We start from the raw sequence: 17,865 nt of genomic DNA, 5'->3' as shown, positions 1-17,865 counted from the left end.
GGTGAAGGTTGTTGGCTGATAAGAGCTGGTCTCTAAGTCCATTCAGACCCGGAGAGGTCTGATGGAAATGACAAAGTTAATAGGAGAATTTGGAGCCTTCTGTTCTCTCTCTCCAATGATTGTATTTTGAAAAATTCACAGAAAAACAAAGAAAAGATTCTGCTGGGTTTTTTTTTAGTTATTTTTGTTTAGTTATTTTTGTTCTCTTTGATATATTTTTTAATCAGTTGCTTACTGTTATAGTAATCAGTTCTTTTAGGAGAGGTATGAAAGCTAGTTTGTCGCTGGGTTTTAATCTTATAAAGGTGCAATGCTAGTTTAGAGAAAAGGTACTCAAATAGCAAATGTGGTCTGATATTGAAACACTGGCAACAGAAAGCAAGCAAAAGAAAAGACATTTAGGATTTCAAAAAAATTACTCTATCCCATTACATCATAAGTCAGAATGTCCGTATAGAAGGAAGAAAACCTTAAAGATCTGCTGTGTGAGATGTAAAAAAAAATCCAATGACTATGTGTACACAATGTTTTGTAGGTATTTGGGAACAAATATTAATTTTCTGCCCCATTTGGCCCCTTTCAACTTTGTAGATACCTCAGAATATGTAGGTACTGATGCATGCTGGAAAATCACACTTTCTTTATAAAATTCTCTGGTGCTGCTGCTGTTTACTTGCTTCCTGATAAGTTTTGGATGTGCTGTTGGAGTTGCTTATTGCAACTGCTTATCGCAACTTACTTTCAGTGAGCAGATCAGAAAAATACATGTTACTGGGAGCCCTAACCAAAAAAAAAAAAAAAAAAAGTTGTGTTTTGGGCAAGATTTATAGGAAGAAAAAAAATTATCATGTTATTTATTGTGCTCAGCAATTATTTACTGTCTCAGGAGCAATGAAGATAAATAGTAGGACCTCAGTCAACCTCCCAGATTAAGAAATGAGAAAGTGTGAAATAAAGCTTTCACATTCCATATTTTTGTTTCATTTTAAAGAAGGTAGTTGTTGCTGTAAACTTGGGAAAGCTACATCATGTGAATATTAATTTGAGGAATTCATTCAGACAGAAGTTATGGACAATAACTTGACCTGGTCAAAAGCAATTCCAAGAAAACACAGAGGGCCTGCCTAGTCTGAACGCTACCTCATGCTACTGAAATGTGGCATGGAGCAAGCGCCTGCTCCTCAGGTGTGCTGTGGAGCTTTCTTCAGTGTAAGGAATCCTACTGGCATTAGGCAAGGCTAAAGGAGCAGGCATTTTAAAATTTGCATACCAAGTATAACATCCCTGCTTTGAAACAGCAGCAGCAGCAAAGAGGGAGAGCATGCTAGAACTGAGCTGGCTGAATTTCTGACGTAAGAGAGTTCCAAAACAGTAACTTTCCACTTGAGTTTCCTGACAAAAAAAAAAAAATATATATATATATATATATCTTTGTCTGAATACAAGTGTTTTAGATTTCTTGGTTTTATGTCAATATTTAGTTACATATTGTAATCTCTTAAGTCATTATTTCTAAACAAGAATTGCTATGAAATTTTTGTTCTCCAAAAAAATTTTGGCATTTTTATTTTAGTGTAAAGTATATTTTGAAATGTTGAAATTTTCTGTAAAATGAACATTCTGTTTTCTACATCTCTCTAAGAAGCAAAATTCCTCACCTTGGAGTAGCTCACTGTGGCAGTGGTGTCCCCTTAGCATGCAGGACATCTTATTTCCTTACAAATGTTAAAGAAAAAAATTTCACAGAGCTCCTGGGATGAGTTTGTTACCATTTTACATACAGGAAATAAAATATGAAGTTTATAGTCAATTTATATGACTGGAAAAATGGGTACATTTTCAGGCATACAAACATTGGCTGCTATTTCTGCCTGTTCCAGGCAGTCTAATAACGAGAGATTACCACCTCCTACAAATGTGGCTTTACTTGCATCCCTAGGCAATGACAACAACAGTACCAGTGCTGTAACGAAGATTAAAGCCAGAAATCATGAAGTGCTGACTAATTTTGGCTGCCTGGCTTGAGAAATCTGGAATCCAATCTGTTTTCAAAGCATTTTTTGAGGACATTGTATTTCTCAAGCATCTCTCTTTCTGGTCTCATTTGCAGCTGTGATTGGCAGGCTTTTCTGAAGATCTGCAAACAAGTGTCCTGGGGTGGGTACCTGGAAAATGAAGGCAGTCTAGCTGGCTGTGAAAGTTGTACTTTACCTGTCTGCCCTGTATCATGTTGGAGTTCATTGGCTATTTGCTAAGGATGGCTGCAGTTCCCTTAAACATGAACTTCCCTCATTTCTTTCACTCTCCTACATCCTTCATTTTGCACGTTCCAACTTCTGCAGTGGTGGAGGCAGAGGTATTACAGACTCATTGACAATGGACAATTTAATTTGTCCTGGGATATCACTATCCTCAGCGCCAAGTGACCTATCAACCTGCATATGCCTGCACTGCTATAAGGCTGACAAGTTAGAGATGAAGAGTGAGGAAACAATGTGCCCACGAGGAATGGGCAAGTCATAGCAAAATCGATAATCAAAAACTCCCCTGAGTTCTCACTATCCTTTTATAGCTAGGCAACAGTTTTTCTTTGTTTCGTGCAACCTTTAAATCCCCAAGTCCGCTCTTTTCAAATATCTCTGACTCAGTGCCTTGAACTCCCACCAAAGAAAAATGAGAAGATAATGATGAATACTTGTAACAGGTGAGTAATATCAGCAACGGTCCACAATCCATGGTTTTCAGTGACATTCAGCGGCTGGAGGGAGGAGCATGAGACTGCAACACTAGCCTCTTACAGTATTTTTAAAGAGCTGTAATTAAACACTAGGAAAGTTCTCTTTTTTGAGGAGTAGTGTGCGTGGCAAGATAAGCAGGGTAGAATTCCATGTGTGGATATTTCCTCCTACTTACGTGCAGTTAAAAATGGAAGTTTTCACTTTGTATGCATACAGGGTCTTGGCTTGAGAACCAACAGAGTCGGAGTCCAGTTGTGTCTGGCTGGGCTCCTCAGAGACAGCCCAGTGAGCCTCTCCTTGTCTGTGGAAACCACACAAGGGTGCAAATTCATCACAAATCATTGTAAATCATCTGTTTTGCGGAGCACAAGCAACAGTTTTTTTCACAGCAACCAAGTAATTGACCCACTAGCCTCTCTTGTTTTTCTGTGCACTGAGTGGGAGTGCTTTACCTGGCTGTGGTGGTCCCAGGTTTCAGTACCATTGAAAATTATGGCCTGAGAAGTTCCACGTAGCACTTGAAGTTACAATTATGTTCAGCTTGATTGATCTTGCATGATAATTAGTAGTGCAGCCAGTTGGCAAGATAAGGGATAACTTTGCAGAAACCTGTACGAATTTGTCTTCTCTTCCTCTTGGCCAAGTGTGGTGGTAGTGAGTTTAAGGTTCTCATTTTTTACCCATCAGTTGAGCAAATGTCATGAGTAAACATATTTAGCTACACTTCTCAGGGACCAATTTACCAGAACTTGCCAGTGCAAGTTTCTCTGCTGATTAAGGGTGGAAGAAGAGGCAGTCTGAAAAAACCTGAGGAACATCTGCTGCAAAGTAAATTACATCAGCCTTGGCCCCACAGTCTGAGCAGTAAGTTGCTTATCCTATGTTAGGCTAAGCCATGCCATTTTTGCCTTTCATGCTGATCATGCTGCACAAAGACTAACTCCAAAGTCATAGTGAATCAAGAGCCCAGGCTGCATCATTTCTGTCGAGGGTCTGGTAATGGATTTGAATATTGCCAAGACTGGGCTGTGTTCAGAAGCAGGACGTGTGAGGTACAAAGTAAGCACTTGTTCCTCAAGGAGTTGTTTGTTTCTCCTTTTGATTTAGAGCCTGAAACGCCATTTGTTTAAAGTTGCTGTTTAAACAATGATTTATAAGACTCCAAGTCAGCCATAGTACAGCTTAATGATTACTGTACTTTATGAATGCCACTGGCTACATAAACACTGCTGTAAATATAAAGGATGTCTCCCACAATTTTTACTTTGATACTTATTTGATGCAATTCATTTTCCTTTCCTTGCACATCTTCTATGTATGAGTCTAGACCACTTAACTTAGTGATCCAGGTCATTCTGGCTCATCTGGCCAGGAATGGTAGGGGCTGGGAAATGAAAAGTCAGATAAAACATCTGTTTTTATTACAAAATATTTTAATTGAAGATTAAGTTTCCTTGAGCTTGGTTGCAAACATCTGCATCAAGTGGCCCATTAAAAGGGTCTTATGTATTTGGATTTTTTTGATTAGGTATTTGTCTTATTAGTTTATCTTCTCGTTTCTCCAATTCATTTTGCCTTTGTGCATACAGTAAGCAAGCAAACATAAGACAGAAAAGTTCATGTGCTGTCACAGACCCCAGTCTTTCCATCAGTTGATGCTTTGCTATTTATGTTCTCTAACCTATACAAAGAGCATGTATGTATATGTGCATCTAATGCAAATCTGAGCTAATTCAAGTGCCATCTCCACAAAAAGGAATGAGCATGCAAACCGGCTGTTTCTTTTGAAGGAAAATCTCCTGGAATCACCTAATGTCTAGCTGCAACTGATGCCTTTTAATACCACAGTGAGTTTATTTCAGGGGACTTGTGCTTTTGGGATGCACGAAAGACACCTGGGAAGACAGTAAGTGCTCTTGAATGCCTCAGTTCCATTAAAATTAGAGTTAATGCAGTCCTGTGCTTGGAAAACCAAGTGTCTTTACAAAGTTGTAATTAATTGAGTAAACAGAACAACTCCATTGCCTACAAGACCCTCCTCTGAACATCTGCATATGATCTTCAAATACAGCATCTTCTGGGCTAAAACACAGAGATTGCTGAAAAGATTGCAGATAAACCAAGCGGGATATGAGAGTTGGTAATAAATGTGGGAATTCCTTCAAAAGCACAAGTGGCAAATATGTGGCAAAAATTCAGAGAAGCAAAAATACTTCTAAATTTGACTAGGACTTTAACATTTTTAAGAATGTCATGATATTTCTAACCTAATGGAATCATTCTGGGCCTCAACTCTTATCTCGGGTGGTACTTAGGTGTGTACTGGGAACACAGTGCCCCACAGTTTCATTGCATACCCCAAGGAGAAGGGATCACTTACTGAGTTACTGGAGTCACTTCTCATTTGCACACTGGGACTGGTTTGAGGCAAGTGAAGAGGAAAGGCAGTGTCTTTTAAGAGAGCATTTTTGCAAGGAGCACTGCAAGGGCAAGGAGGATATCTTCTACGCTGCCTTAATCCGTTATCGAGGGGCCTGCAGAATTTGTCAGCAACCAACTGGGTTGAGTTACTTGGCCTATTTTTTTTCTGTGAAACTCTCCTCTGTGCTCATGCTTTGACCCTGACTGAAATACAAGGGCACCATGCAGCTTGCATGCAGCAAGACAGAATTGCTCCAAGGCAGTCAAAAGAATTGAGCTGACAATAACAAAGATCACCCTTTTCAGGAGCCAGGGTCTTTTATTAAAAAAATTTGACATGTATTCCCCCCACTCCTGAATTGATTTGCACCATAAAATAAGCTTGAAGAGAAGTAGTGGTTGTTTTCCTCCATGCTTCATTAATTTTTAGTTTTGGCAGGCAATATAAATAAAACTATCAAGTGCACATCTAATTGAATCACCAATGATTCCCAGCTCCCTGCTGTAACAGAGAACATGATGTAGCTGCGCTGTTTAGCAAGCAAGGATGAGCTAGGCAAACAATGGCTCACTCTGCCCAGAGGCTTTGGTTTAATCTTTAGTACTTACCCATTTAATATGAGACAGAGCAGGAGTTTTTGCAGTGGGGAATCACAGCACAGACCTCTTTGTACTTCTAGACTTGCCTTCTAGGAGTGATGAACTGGAAGCACATCTGTGCAGACCGTCAGGAAGGTTTCTTTCTACATCCAGATTATTGTGGAGGGGGCTTTTGCACTTAGCAAGCTTGGCCTTCTCCATACATACTGACTGGAGGCTGGTGTTAACTAATTCATACCTCCTGCAGGTGACTGATCTGGAGCATGGATCTTAAAAAATAAAATAAAATAGAATAAATAAAATAAAATAAAATAACCAAATCAGTCCTTGTCTTGTGTATCACAGCCACAGTCAAAGGATTCAGGTTGAGAGAAGTCCCATGATAAAGAAAATTATACTCATCAGGCTGGATGATCTCTGACTACTCAAGTGACAAGGGAAAGGAGTGCTTCCAAAAAAGGACTGTGCTAAAGGTCCTTAGCACACTAAGGGTCCTTAGTACTCAGGATCATTTCTGGATAGATGGTACTGGCTGATTCTGAATGGATGGTGCACATGTTCAGTGACACATGTTACAGGAGTTGGCTACTTTCCACAACGTTGTTAGCTGCCTTTTGCTGCTTGGCATAGGGAAAATGAATTAGTGATTTTTGTATCTTGGTAGATGTAGACTGCTGCAGGACTCCCTGATTCATGGGGAGGGGAGTGCAGGATGCAGGAGCGGGAAGGGGTATAGAAGAGAAAGAAAACTGTAAACAGAAGTCAGGCTGTTTGTTTTTTTTTCATGTTTTGCTTTGTTCGCTTGTTTGTTTTCTTGCAGAAAGAATATCAGGATATGATACATCCAAGTCATAGGTAGTCATCCAAGTCATTTTGACAGGAGGGTATGATAGAAGCTTGTGTTTTTTCCAGGCCAAGTAGATACATTATTTCTGAGCAAGAGAGAGACTATATCAGTCTTCAGGACTGTCAGTCTAGCAGTAAATTTGCGTACAATTAAAAATCTATCATGCGTATCATGTCATTCCTGAGAAATATCATAGAGCAGGCTGTAGGATTTCAACCCTCTTTTCAAGGTTCAGAGCTGCCTTCCAAGTAAAAATGACAGACATGCATGAAGAACTTAAGTGCTGCATTAGGTGGACTGTTAGGTATTTGGCAAGACAAACAGGTCGAACAAAAATAAAATAATTACTTTATCAAGTAATTAGTGGACTAAGGGGGTTTCACAAGGTTTTTCTCCTGTTCAGTGTTATCCAGGATCCTATGGCCTATTGGCTTGGAGAAAGACAATTCAGTAACCTGAAATGGCTTTTGTTTTCTTTTTCTCTAGGATCCGCTTCTGTCTCAAAAATGGCTTTGGAGGGTTCTTTCATCTGCTGGAATGGTACATCGATCAGGCTGGGCCAGGCATGTGACTTCATCAGAGACTGCCTTGAGGGAGAAGATGAGGGAGATATGTGCAGTGAGTAAATCCAGACCCCCAGGCCATGTCCTTTTTCCTTCTGAGAGAAGCTGAACAGCTGCTTCCAAAAGCACAGATTGTTTTGAATTTTAATACCTGAGACTTCAGTAGTAATGAACTAATTTGGTGCGATCAAAAGACCAGTGTCCTCCACAACACATGTACTTTCTCTGAATGTCTGCCTAGAATGGACCATTCAGTATGTTTCTGTACTGGCCTTCATTAGTTCTGCAACAGGTTAAGTTGCTCTCAGTGCTTCATCTAATGAAATCCTGACCAAAAACTGAAAGAAAGAATAGCTTAAATAGCTACATGCCTTATAGAATAATGAAACGTGTAGCTTGTTTTAGTGCCCTTAATCAAAATGTAGTGCCCTTAGTCAGCATGTGGCAGAAGGAAGAGCAAGAAGAAAACTTCCAAGGTAAGAAAAATGAGTAGAGGCAGGAGGTTGTCTGTGACCAGCTTCTACTCCTGTGTCTTTGTAATTACTCTTGTTTTCAGTCCTCTCTTCAGCAGTCAGTAATTGAATAACGTAGATCGGAAGCTGGATAGCAATCTGTGTTTTCTGAAAAAGTTCTATGCCTAAATATTTCTGTAAATGTGTTGCTTAAATTAGATACTTTAGGACCATCCTTTAACCATCTTGAAAATGCCTTGTCTCTTTTTCTGTACTTTTACGTGTTCTACCTCCATTGTGTTTCCCTTTGTCAGTCTACAGATATTGAGGAGCGGTGGTTTGTTAGCCATGTAGTTAACCACAGAAACAGTGTCATCACTGCTGTCTTGCAGCTGCTTAGAACCAATAATGCTTCATATTACTGGTATCAAAACCTTTTTGCCTAAGAACTTTACAGCAGAGATCTAAAAAAGAATCACAGAATCACAGAATGGTTAAGGTTGGAAGGGTCCTCGGGAGAGCATTTGATCCAACCCCCCTTGCGCAAGCAGAGACACCCACAGCAGGTTGCCCAGGACCATGTTCAGATGGCTTTTGAACATCTCCAGTGAGGGAGACACCACAGCCTCTCTGGGCAACCTGTGCCAGTGCTCTGTCACCTGCACAATAAAGAAGTGCTTCCTGATGCTTTGACGGACCTCTCCTGTGTTCCAGTTTGTGCCCACTGCCTCTTGCCCTGTCACTGGGCACCACTGAAAAGAGCCTGGCTCCATCTTTGCACCCTCCCTTCAGGTATTTATAGGCATTGATAAAATCCTCCCTGAGCCTCCTCCTCTCCAGGCTGAACAGGCCCAGCTCTCCCAGCCTCTCCTCACAGGAGAGGTGCCCCAGTCCTTTGATCATCTTCATATTCAGACTTCATAACGGTATTTCTATTTTCTACATTTTAATTAAAAATACTTAGTAAATTATGCTAATGAGTAAGTTGAATGCATTGTCATTTCATTGGAAGTACAGAGACATATTATTTACCACTATTTAAAATGGATCAGATATATGTCTGGATATACAGTCATGTCTATCCGCTATAAATGGTTCTGCCTTGTGAGGGTAGTACTAGTGAGGTCTATGCTAGTGGGAAGAGTAGAGCTCCAAGGTAGAGTAGTACTAGTCACAGATGCAAACTAAATACCACCACAGAATAGGTCAGGCCTCATGGAACATGCTTGCCTATTATTTTCAAACACTGGGTGCACCTGTGGCTATTGTCTTACCAGTATTCACAAATAAAGAGTCTGGCTCTGCTTTTGCCGTTAGTTGCCAGGCTGTATCCCATAGTGAGCCAGGTGGTAGGGTGACCAGTCCTGCTTTCACGTACGCTGTCCATGTGGGTTTGTTTTGTTGCCTTTTAGCCATGTATGCAGCATTTATTCATAGCTATTGGCATGAAGCAGTATAGTGCTTACAGCTATGTTGGCAAAGAATTTACTGAAAATACAGAGAAGGTTAAAAGCGGAAGATATTTAACCACCTGTTTAGCAGAATGTCAGTCCCCAGTTGAGGAGAAGACCACATGGCTTGTTTTAAACCACAGGTACTGGCAATGAGACTTCTTTCTCACAGCCAAAAGGCCCAAAAGGCACCATCTTCCACTGCAAGAGACAAAAAAGACAGGCTTACCCTTAGCTTGCAAGTGCTTTGTTGTGGATATGTCTGCTTAGCCACATAAAACCTGCTCATTTCTGTGGCTGCTTTCTCTGATTTTGCCTCTTTGCTGTGTTGAATATCATTGGCATAAAACTTCTTTCACAAAACAGAAAAATAATCTAATGTTTTAGATGTCAGTTACATCTACATGGCAACCCAGCACAAAACATTTGTCGTCTTTCAGCATTTCACTTGCCATTTTAGTTCTGAGCAACATGGATGTTTCCATCAGCTTTTTGCAAGTGTGACAAGAAGTGATTCAGATATATAAAGCAGGGAAAGGGTTTTCCCAAGCACTTCTGCCTACACAAAAGAGCTGTCAGAAAAAGATGTAGCCATGCTTGCAACTGAGGGGAGAGCTTTTAAAATTACCATTAACTAAAGATCATGTAAAAAAAAGAATGTAGTTTGTATTTGTTTGTTTGTTTTTCAAAAAAGATGTTTTCTTGTTTTTCCTTCCAGTCTTTTATCTGTTTAAATGCTTCCCTTCCCCTTCCCCTTCCCCTTCCCCTTCCCCTTCCCCTTTCTCTTTCCCTTCCCCTTTCCCTTTCTCTTTCCTTTTCTCTTTCCCTATCACTTGATTTTTATTCATGTTTCTTAGCTGAAAAATATCTCCTAAAGCCTGCTGTTTGTTAACATCTCTTTATTTCCCAATAGCCAATGAAAAGTCATAGTGCTTGTTCTGCATGCAACCAATTAGTCTTTGTAGATAATGTAAAATTAGACAGGGGTGACCCCTGGAGAAAAACATGTTGCTGTTTGAGTCATAATCAATTATTCTCACAGGAGAAAAAGACAGCTTCAAAGACGCAGATGTAGAAATAGATGCTGAACTGTGTTGATCTGTGATCAGATTTAAAAAGTTTACAGACTGGTAGAAGTGTCACACTGGAAATTACTTTGCAGGAGCATACTTTGCAAACTCACATTAAGACTTTGGATAGTGGTGGTCTTACGTCTTTACTAGTAAATTCCTGATTATGAATCACAACTTACTGCAAAAAAAAAATGTTTTTTCCCAGTGGAGCAGAGAATCATGTATGTAGTATACCTGGTATGGTACAAGACAGATGAAAAGTCACATTCTTTATTAATACTTATTGATATAGGTCTGCACTACCAAAGAGGAGAATCTGTTTCAGTAGTTTGGTACTTCTCTTTTTAGGTAACAATATCTTTGCTTTTGGTTCAAGAATCTTGCTGCAGGGCAGCAAGTCTAGGCAAAAGTAAAAGTTTTACTGAAAAAAAAAAAAAGTGCATTCTTTAACTAGTCTAAAACTATCATACTTTGTGCTCAGGTTTTGTTTTTCACCAAAAAAAAACCAGCCTGGGAAAATATTGGTTAATCAGGCAAAGCATGTATGAAAGTTATGGATATATTAATATTTGTATTACTAAATGGAAATTATAATAGTATATTTATTATCTGGAGACCCACAGCTTACAGGATTCACCCAGGCCATGACAAACCCAGCATTGATCCTGTTTTCTCTCTAAGTGAATTTGAACACATATTTCTGGTTTCCACTGAAAGTTTCCAAGACTGTGTGGTCTGGAACATACAATTTGAAAAAGGGTTACTCATTCTCTCATGGTGTTGCTCTTCCACATTTTATGAACGTTACCTGGAAGAGAAATTGAAAATAATGTCCTCCACCTTTCAGATGGATCTCATAATCACTTTAATTTTCACTCTTTGCCTCAACAAATATTTAAGAATGTTAAACAAAATGGAATCACGTTAACAGGTAAGATAGGAAGGACTACTATCTGATTCGTATTAGCAGTGACTCAAGCTTCAACTCTGTATAGTCAGAGGAGTGCACACATCTGTCAAGAAACAGATGGCAGCTAGAATAGGAAACTATAAAGTTTGAATTTGTGATAACACGAGTAACATGAGCAAGTGACAAAAAAAAAAAAAAAAAGGATAATTAATTCTACAGGAGCCAGTTTACTTTCCATGCAAAAAAGAGTTGATTCATTTATGTCCTAGAGGTAGATACAGCCCAGCAGAGTCTCCCTGCAAGCAAAATGAAGTGTAGCAACCTGTTGCATTGCAGTGCTCTCTTAAGATTCCTGTCTTGCATACACAAATTCTTTTGTTCCTTTCTTGATCAAAACCTGCACCTCTAGCAATGAATTTTAACTACTGGCAGTTCTGAATTTAGCAATGCCTTCCAGCATTAAAGGAAAAGTCTTTGTGTACTGTGTTGATTTGTATTTTCCCTTTCTATGCTTCATTTCTGGTAGAATTTGTCAGACAACTTTGCTAGGACAGAGACAGCCACTGAAAACAAACTCACGTTTAAGATTCATGTGCTTCTTTAAATTGTTTGAGTAGGTGACCTTTTTGCCTTCTGCAATTTTCTCCTACATTTTTCATCTTTACATTGGGTAAAGGTCTATACACAGATGAGTAGTCTTTTACATCCTTTATAATACATGTCTGGAATTTCACCCTGAATTTTAAACTATAGTACCTGTTCATTTACACCTGGTTTTGAGTCAAGAGCCAGACAATAGAGAACCTGCTCCATCTGCATCATAAAATACTCCAGTTGCTATTTTTTCTTGCTATTAAAGGATGGAAAATCTGAGTTAAAGTTTTTAACTTTAAAAAATCATTCTTTTAAAATCATTGCGAAGTCTTGAAAATACTTGGTTAAGAACAAGTTTAACACCCTACAGCTTCTTTGTACTTTCTCACTCAAAGAAAAGCAGAGACTTGCATTCTCATAGTGCTTCAGTCTGATTGAATTACTCTATCCTCAGTCCCAAATCCACAAACTGCATCTTACTCTTAATGAGTTCTAAATCTTTTGAAGTTTCTGTCACTGGTGATAATATCCAGCATGACAGGTTTCAGTAGGTATAACTGCTGACCCCTGCTTTAATTGATTTTATAATAAGGTAAGATTAGCTTTCCCTCATCAGTGCAGTGTTTACGCTAATGTGAATTTGAAGTATAAGCACTCAGAAAATTGAGGAGTACATGCTGACAAAGAAGTGCTAGCCAAAGTGCTCTTGGTGAAGCAGTAACACATGGAATCATAGGTGCTGTATGTATATAAAGTAAGATCACAGAGTCATAGAATCATTCAGGTTGGAAAAGACCTCTGAGGTCATCTAGCCCAACCTTTAACCTAGTACTAACAAGTCCACCACTAAACCATGCTACTAAGTTCTATATCTACCTGTTTCTTGAAGGCCTCCAGGGATGGTGACTCGACTACTTCCCTGAGCAGCCTGTTCTAATGCTGCACAACTCTTTCAGTAAAGAAATTTCACCTAATATCCAACCTAAACCTCCCCTTGCACAACTTGAGGCCATTTCCCCTCATCTTACCACTTGTTGCTTGGGAGAAGAGTCCAATCCCCACCACACTATAGCCTTCTTTAAGGTATTTTATACTGCGTGATAAGGTCTCCCCTGAGCCTCCTTTTCTCTAAGCTAAATAACCCCAGCTCCCTCAGCTGCTCCTCATAAGACTTGTTCTCCAGACCCTTCACCAGCTTCGTTGCCCTTCTTTGGACACGCTTCAGCACCTCAATGTACTTCTTCTAGTAAGGGGCCCAAAACTGAACACAGTACTCGATGTGCGGCCTCACCAGAGCAGAGTACAGAGGGGCAATCACTTCCCTGGTCCTGCTGGCTGCACTATGTCTGATACAAGCCAGGATGCTTGCCTTCTTGGCCACCTGAGCACACTGCTGGCTCGTATTCAGCCGGCTATTGACCAATACTCCCAGGGCCATTTATGCCAGGCAGCTTTCCAGCCACTCTTCCTGTAGCAATGCATGGGGTTATTATGCCCCAAGTGCACTTGGCCTTCTTGAACTTCATACAGTTGGCCTCAGCCCATTGGTCCAGCCTATCCTGATCCCTCTGCAGAGCCCTCCTACCCTCAAGCAGGTCAACACTTGCACCTAACATGGTGTCATCTGCAAACTTGCTGATGGTGCACTCAATCCCCTTGTCCAGATCATTGAGAAAGTTATTGAAGAGAACTGGCCGCACTATTGAGCCCTGAGGGACACCACTAGTGACCAGCCTCCAAGATAGAGCAGTGTTCAAGACATCTGAAAATTCATAAAAGATTAATTTGTGGAGGAGGAATCAAATTTTCTGGGAAAGTAATAGGTTCTTATTTATGTCCTTACTTGTTCATCTACAGCAAGCTTTTTCTGGCCTCCAGGCAGGGATTACTACTTAGATGACTCCTCCTGCTGCTCTGATATGTTTACATCATCCTAGATAACATAGGACCATGAAATGAATTCAGCTGGACACCAAGCCAAGCTGTTTCAGTAGGAATTCAGGGCACATTATAATTTGTCATTTTCTCTGGATCTCAGCCTGAGGCTGCACAATGAAATATAATCAAGTTCTGCAGAGTGATAAAACACAGGGAAGCAACTCTCAGCTTAACAGCTCTACATTTAAAGACTATGCTGAATGAATTTGGAGACATTTTAAAAGAAAGGCTCAAAAAACCCTCAACACAAGTACAAGTTTTGATCTTTTCATAACAGATTTGCATGACTGTGGAAAATAAAACAGTAAAATGTGGCTGTCACCTCTATGTCAAGTTCCAGGTTCAACTTTGGCCTTACTAAAAAGCCGTAGATGTCATTTGTCTCAATCACCTCTGTGAAGTGAGTTGTTTCTCAGGCTCCTAGAAAATCAAATATTCCATGTCTAGACAATGCAGGTGCATTCCACAGGTCTTTTCTCAGGGTAGTCCAAGGAGTTGCCTGTTGAGATGTGTGCTTGCAGCCCAGAAAGCCAATCATATCCTGGGCTGCATCAAAAGAAGTGCAGAAAGGTCAAGGGAGTTGATTCTCCCCCTTCTACTCCACTCCTATGAAACCCCACCTTGAGTACTGCATTCAACTCTGGGGCCTCCAGCATAAGAGAAACATGGACCTGTTAGAGCAGGTCCAAAGGAGGGCCATGAAGATGATCAGAAGTCTGGAGCACATCTCCTGTGAAGATAGGTTGAGAGAGATGGTGTTGCTTAGACAAGAGAAGAGAAGGCTCCGGGGAGACGATAGTTGCATACCAGTACCTAAAGTGGACCTACAGGAAACATGGGAAGGGACTCTTCTTCAGGGACCATACTGACAGAAAAAGGGGTTTATGGTCTTGAACTAAAAAATGGCAGGTTTAGATTAGATATATACTGTGAAGTGTGGTGAGGCACTGGACCAGGTTGCCCGGAGAAGCTGTGGATGCCCCATCCCTGAAGTGTTCAAGGACAGGTTGGATGGGGCTTTGGGCAACCTGGTCTGGTGGGAGGTGTCCCTGCCATTTGGGGGGGAGCGGGAGGGAAAGGTAGATCTACATGATCTGAAAGGTCATTTCCAACCCAAATCATTCCATGATTCTATGTATAAATCAGAGCTAAGGCCCTGTGAGCAGTTATTTAATTGACCTGCAACCTCAGTCAGAGAGTTCTGATGAGATGTAAACATCTTGAATTATCTGGGGTCTGGGTACTGGTGCCTTATTGTCTGGCACACACTTTATAGATAGAATTCTTCCCTCTGAAGTTGTCTTCATAATCATGAAAAAATCTGAGTTCAGGAACCTCCTCTTCTCATAGGGAAGCTAATGAAATTGCTGGTATAACCTGGCCAAACTTAGGAGTTTGTAGTCTATCCTACTCTTTGTAAGTCAAGAAATTTTTACTCTGACTTTGGAAAGCAGTTGAAAGGAAAAACTAATTTCCTGGATATATGGTTTTATAATGTGTTTGCACATGAAATTTCATTGTTGTCTTGCAATTTCAAACAGATTTCTGGTCTCATTTTCTTTTCTTTCAAGAAAAAATAAAAACCAACAAAAACAGTTTTAGGGGAAGTTGAGGGGAATAGAGATGGAGAAAATAAATACGGGTTACACTGGTAGCTAGCACAGAGCTGAGTACATAATGGTGTAAAAGCTGTGAGAAGTCAAGAATATCATCATCTCTTTTATAGCTAGTTCTGGTCATCAGAGCAGTTTTCTTTTGCTTACTGGAGGAAAGACCACCCCCACTGAGTATGCATGTTCAGGGGCTTTGTGCTGCCAGCTCCAAGGACTGGTTAGTGTATATAGCAGGACATAAGGAGTGATCACTCTTCTTTGCTTCTCTTCCAGCATCTTTAATGCATAATGTAACTCTATATTTAAACTGCACCTTTTTCTCCCAGACCAGTTTTGTGCTCTACCTTTTTCTCCATATGAGACAGTCTGTGCCCTTTTTACCACTGGGAAGCTTTCTGGTATGTGGCAGAGTTGTCAGCCTCACCCTGAGTGCAGATTTTGTATTCTAGATCGTTATTTATTCACTAAAAGTGAAAATCACATTATAGTGGTAGTGATTTTACATGGTGTTTTACAAGCTTCATTTTCTGCTGAAATTACTTAATAAGGTCACAATCTGGCCTCATGTGAAGAGAGAGAAACGCAAAGGTAGAACCTGACAGCAGTAGAGGCAATGCATGTTTATTAAGGATGATGAGAAAAATGATTTCATAAGTTTTCAAGGAAATGAGTGAGTTGTGGCAGAATAGATCATGTTAACCTGTGGCAATGTAAGTGTACGTCTCAGGGCAAAAGGAGTAGCGCTTTGCACATTTTGTAAGAAGAACTTGGGATGTGCACAGATGGAGAAGGCGTGAAGTTATGTGTTGCTTTGAATGAGATGACTATTACTCTAAAACCAGTTAATTTAAAGGCAAAAAGATAATGTCTTTATTGTTTGGAGCTGGAAACATGCCTGAAATCCCAAGCTAGTGACAGAATGAGTGGGCTTCAAATCCTGAAAGTATTACTTAAAATAAATTGTTCTCTTTTCATCCATTCATCTCACCAAACAGACCCACAGGTACAAAAATTGAAGCACAAAAAGATTTAGTGCTTTACTCCATTAAAGGCAGCATTCACAAAGAGGAGAGGCCACAGTGCTGAGCTGGGCTGACTTAGAGACAGCTAGAGACATGGAAAGGAAACATGTTAGGAAATATCACTGTCCAAGATTTCCCTGGCTGTAGAAACCAGGTATTTAGGAGACCCCACAGTGTCTACTAAAATATGTCCTCTTACTTGGTTTTGTCAAATTTTGAGGGAAGTCACTTATTCTAGGGGTTGCTTCGCTCAGCACCACCCTCTGTATGGAAAGGCACAAGTGTGACTCCACAAAGAAGGACTGAGTAGCTGTGGGGTTGCCTGCATGTCCCCGGGCAACCCTGTCAGAATTGTAAGCTTCTCCGTGTGCTCAGGCATCTCATCCACAGCTCATCTGGGTTATTCTGTATGTGTGTGTCGCTCCTTCTTTCAGAAAAACTTCCCCCTGGCTTTTACTGTTCATTTGAAGAAGGGGACTGTGGCTGGATGCACAGCTCATCAGCGTCCCATGCGTCTCCATGGCGAATCGGAAGTCCAGACTACAATCGTTTTCCTTCAGTGGAAGGTATGTGAGAGTAAATAGCAAGTGTAGAGAATGGATGGCAGAAAGCAAAAAAAAGATAAGCAAACAGCGGGGAGATGGAATAAAACACGTGTCACGTTTTCCTGTGTGATTATATGTTCAGCCTCCAGTGAAACAAAACCCACCTTTCTACTACAAGTGCTTTGAGCAAAAGGCTATCCTGCTCACTTCTTATCTTGAGGGTACAGACTGGTACCTCAGGTTTCCAAGACTGACACCAGAAAGAGTAGTCATGACCCTTTCTAAAAAACTTGCCATAAAGTATTCATCTTTGTGCCCTACTACCATATTGATCTGTTTTTTTTTTCTTTCTGATTTTCTGCTTTACCTCTTCCCTTTCTCTGTTCTGCTTCTTTTTTCTCTCACACAGACTTCTGAATTTTCCTTCTCTTTGCTCTGTTGTCCCTTGAGTTCCAGTTCGATGTGTAACTACTGTGTATTTGCTTCCACTACCCAAATTCCAGGAGTTCATTTCTAATCCAACTCATACAACCATTGAAGGTTTATACCTTGGTCACTGAACTACTGCTGGTTGAGTTTTGACAAACAGACTGCCTGCCAGGATAAGTTTTTTCTAATGCAGTAATGTAAATCATAGAAGACATTTATTGCTGAGGCACAGAGAATCTAAAGGGATACCATAATAACAGCAGAGTTAATGGTGTATAATCCCAGCATTGATTTCCAAAGTTAGACCCAGAGTTAAACATGAAGAGTGAGATTCTCTACCTTTATGTGAACTGGTGTAGGCTACAAGCAGCTGTTCTGATTTATGCCAGCTGATGGCTCAGCCCAAGGTATTGCAGACCACAAAGAAATTGATGCATAGGTAAACAAGAAAGTAAAGTGCCAGAAAGAGGTAACTGTGGGGAGATTGCAACAAAGTGCTGCTGATTTATGATCTGTCTGTGCTGTAGAGGCATTTTCAATGTAAGCCCAAATAACTAGGCTCTAAGTAGTGGCACCCTCCTGAGCTGGAGGGCAGAGCTGAAGTAGTACAAACAAACACTTTTCCATCCAGAGCTGCCAAGGAAGAACTGTAGTGTTACTGCTGCCCTT

The 17,865-nt window shown here is 40.4% G+C and overlaps 1 protein-coding gene across 8 annotated transcripts in view; it reads left to right on the top strand.

The window, feature by feature from the left end:
• ALK (ALK receptor tyrosine kinase) overlaps positions 1–17,865 on the top strand; it is a 309,718-nt gene that overhangs the window by 226,733 nt on the left and 65,120 nt on the right. For all 8 annotated transcript variants that reach the window (XR_013949459.1, XM_080587582.1, XM_080587583.1 and 5 more), the window contains exons 6-7: positions 7,093–7,224; positions 16,657–16,788. Coding sequence is in view for 7 of the 8 variants with exons in the window: in XM_080587582.1 (XP_080443708.1) it covers positions 7,093–7,224; positions 16,657–16,788 (264 nt within the window). In the remaining variant the exon portion in view is untranslated. The remainder of the gene's footprint in view (positions 1–7,092; positions 7,225–16,656; positions 16,789–17,865) is intronic.

Source organism: Anser brachyrhynchus (assembly GCF_964034855.1).
Source record: "Anser brachyrhynchus genome assembly, chromosome: 3".
Taxonomy (NCBI): domain Eukaryota; kingdom Metazoa; phylum Chordata; class Aves; order Anseriformes; family Anatidae; genus Anser; species Anser brachyrhynchus.
This window is presented reverse-complemented; position numbering and strand designations above follow the sequence as displayed.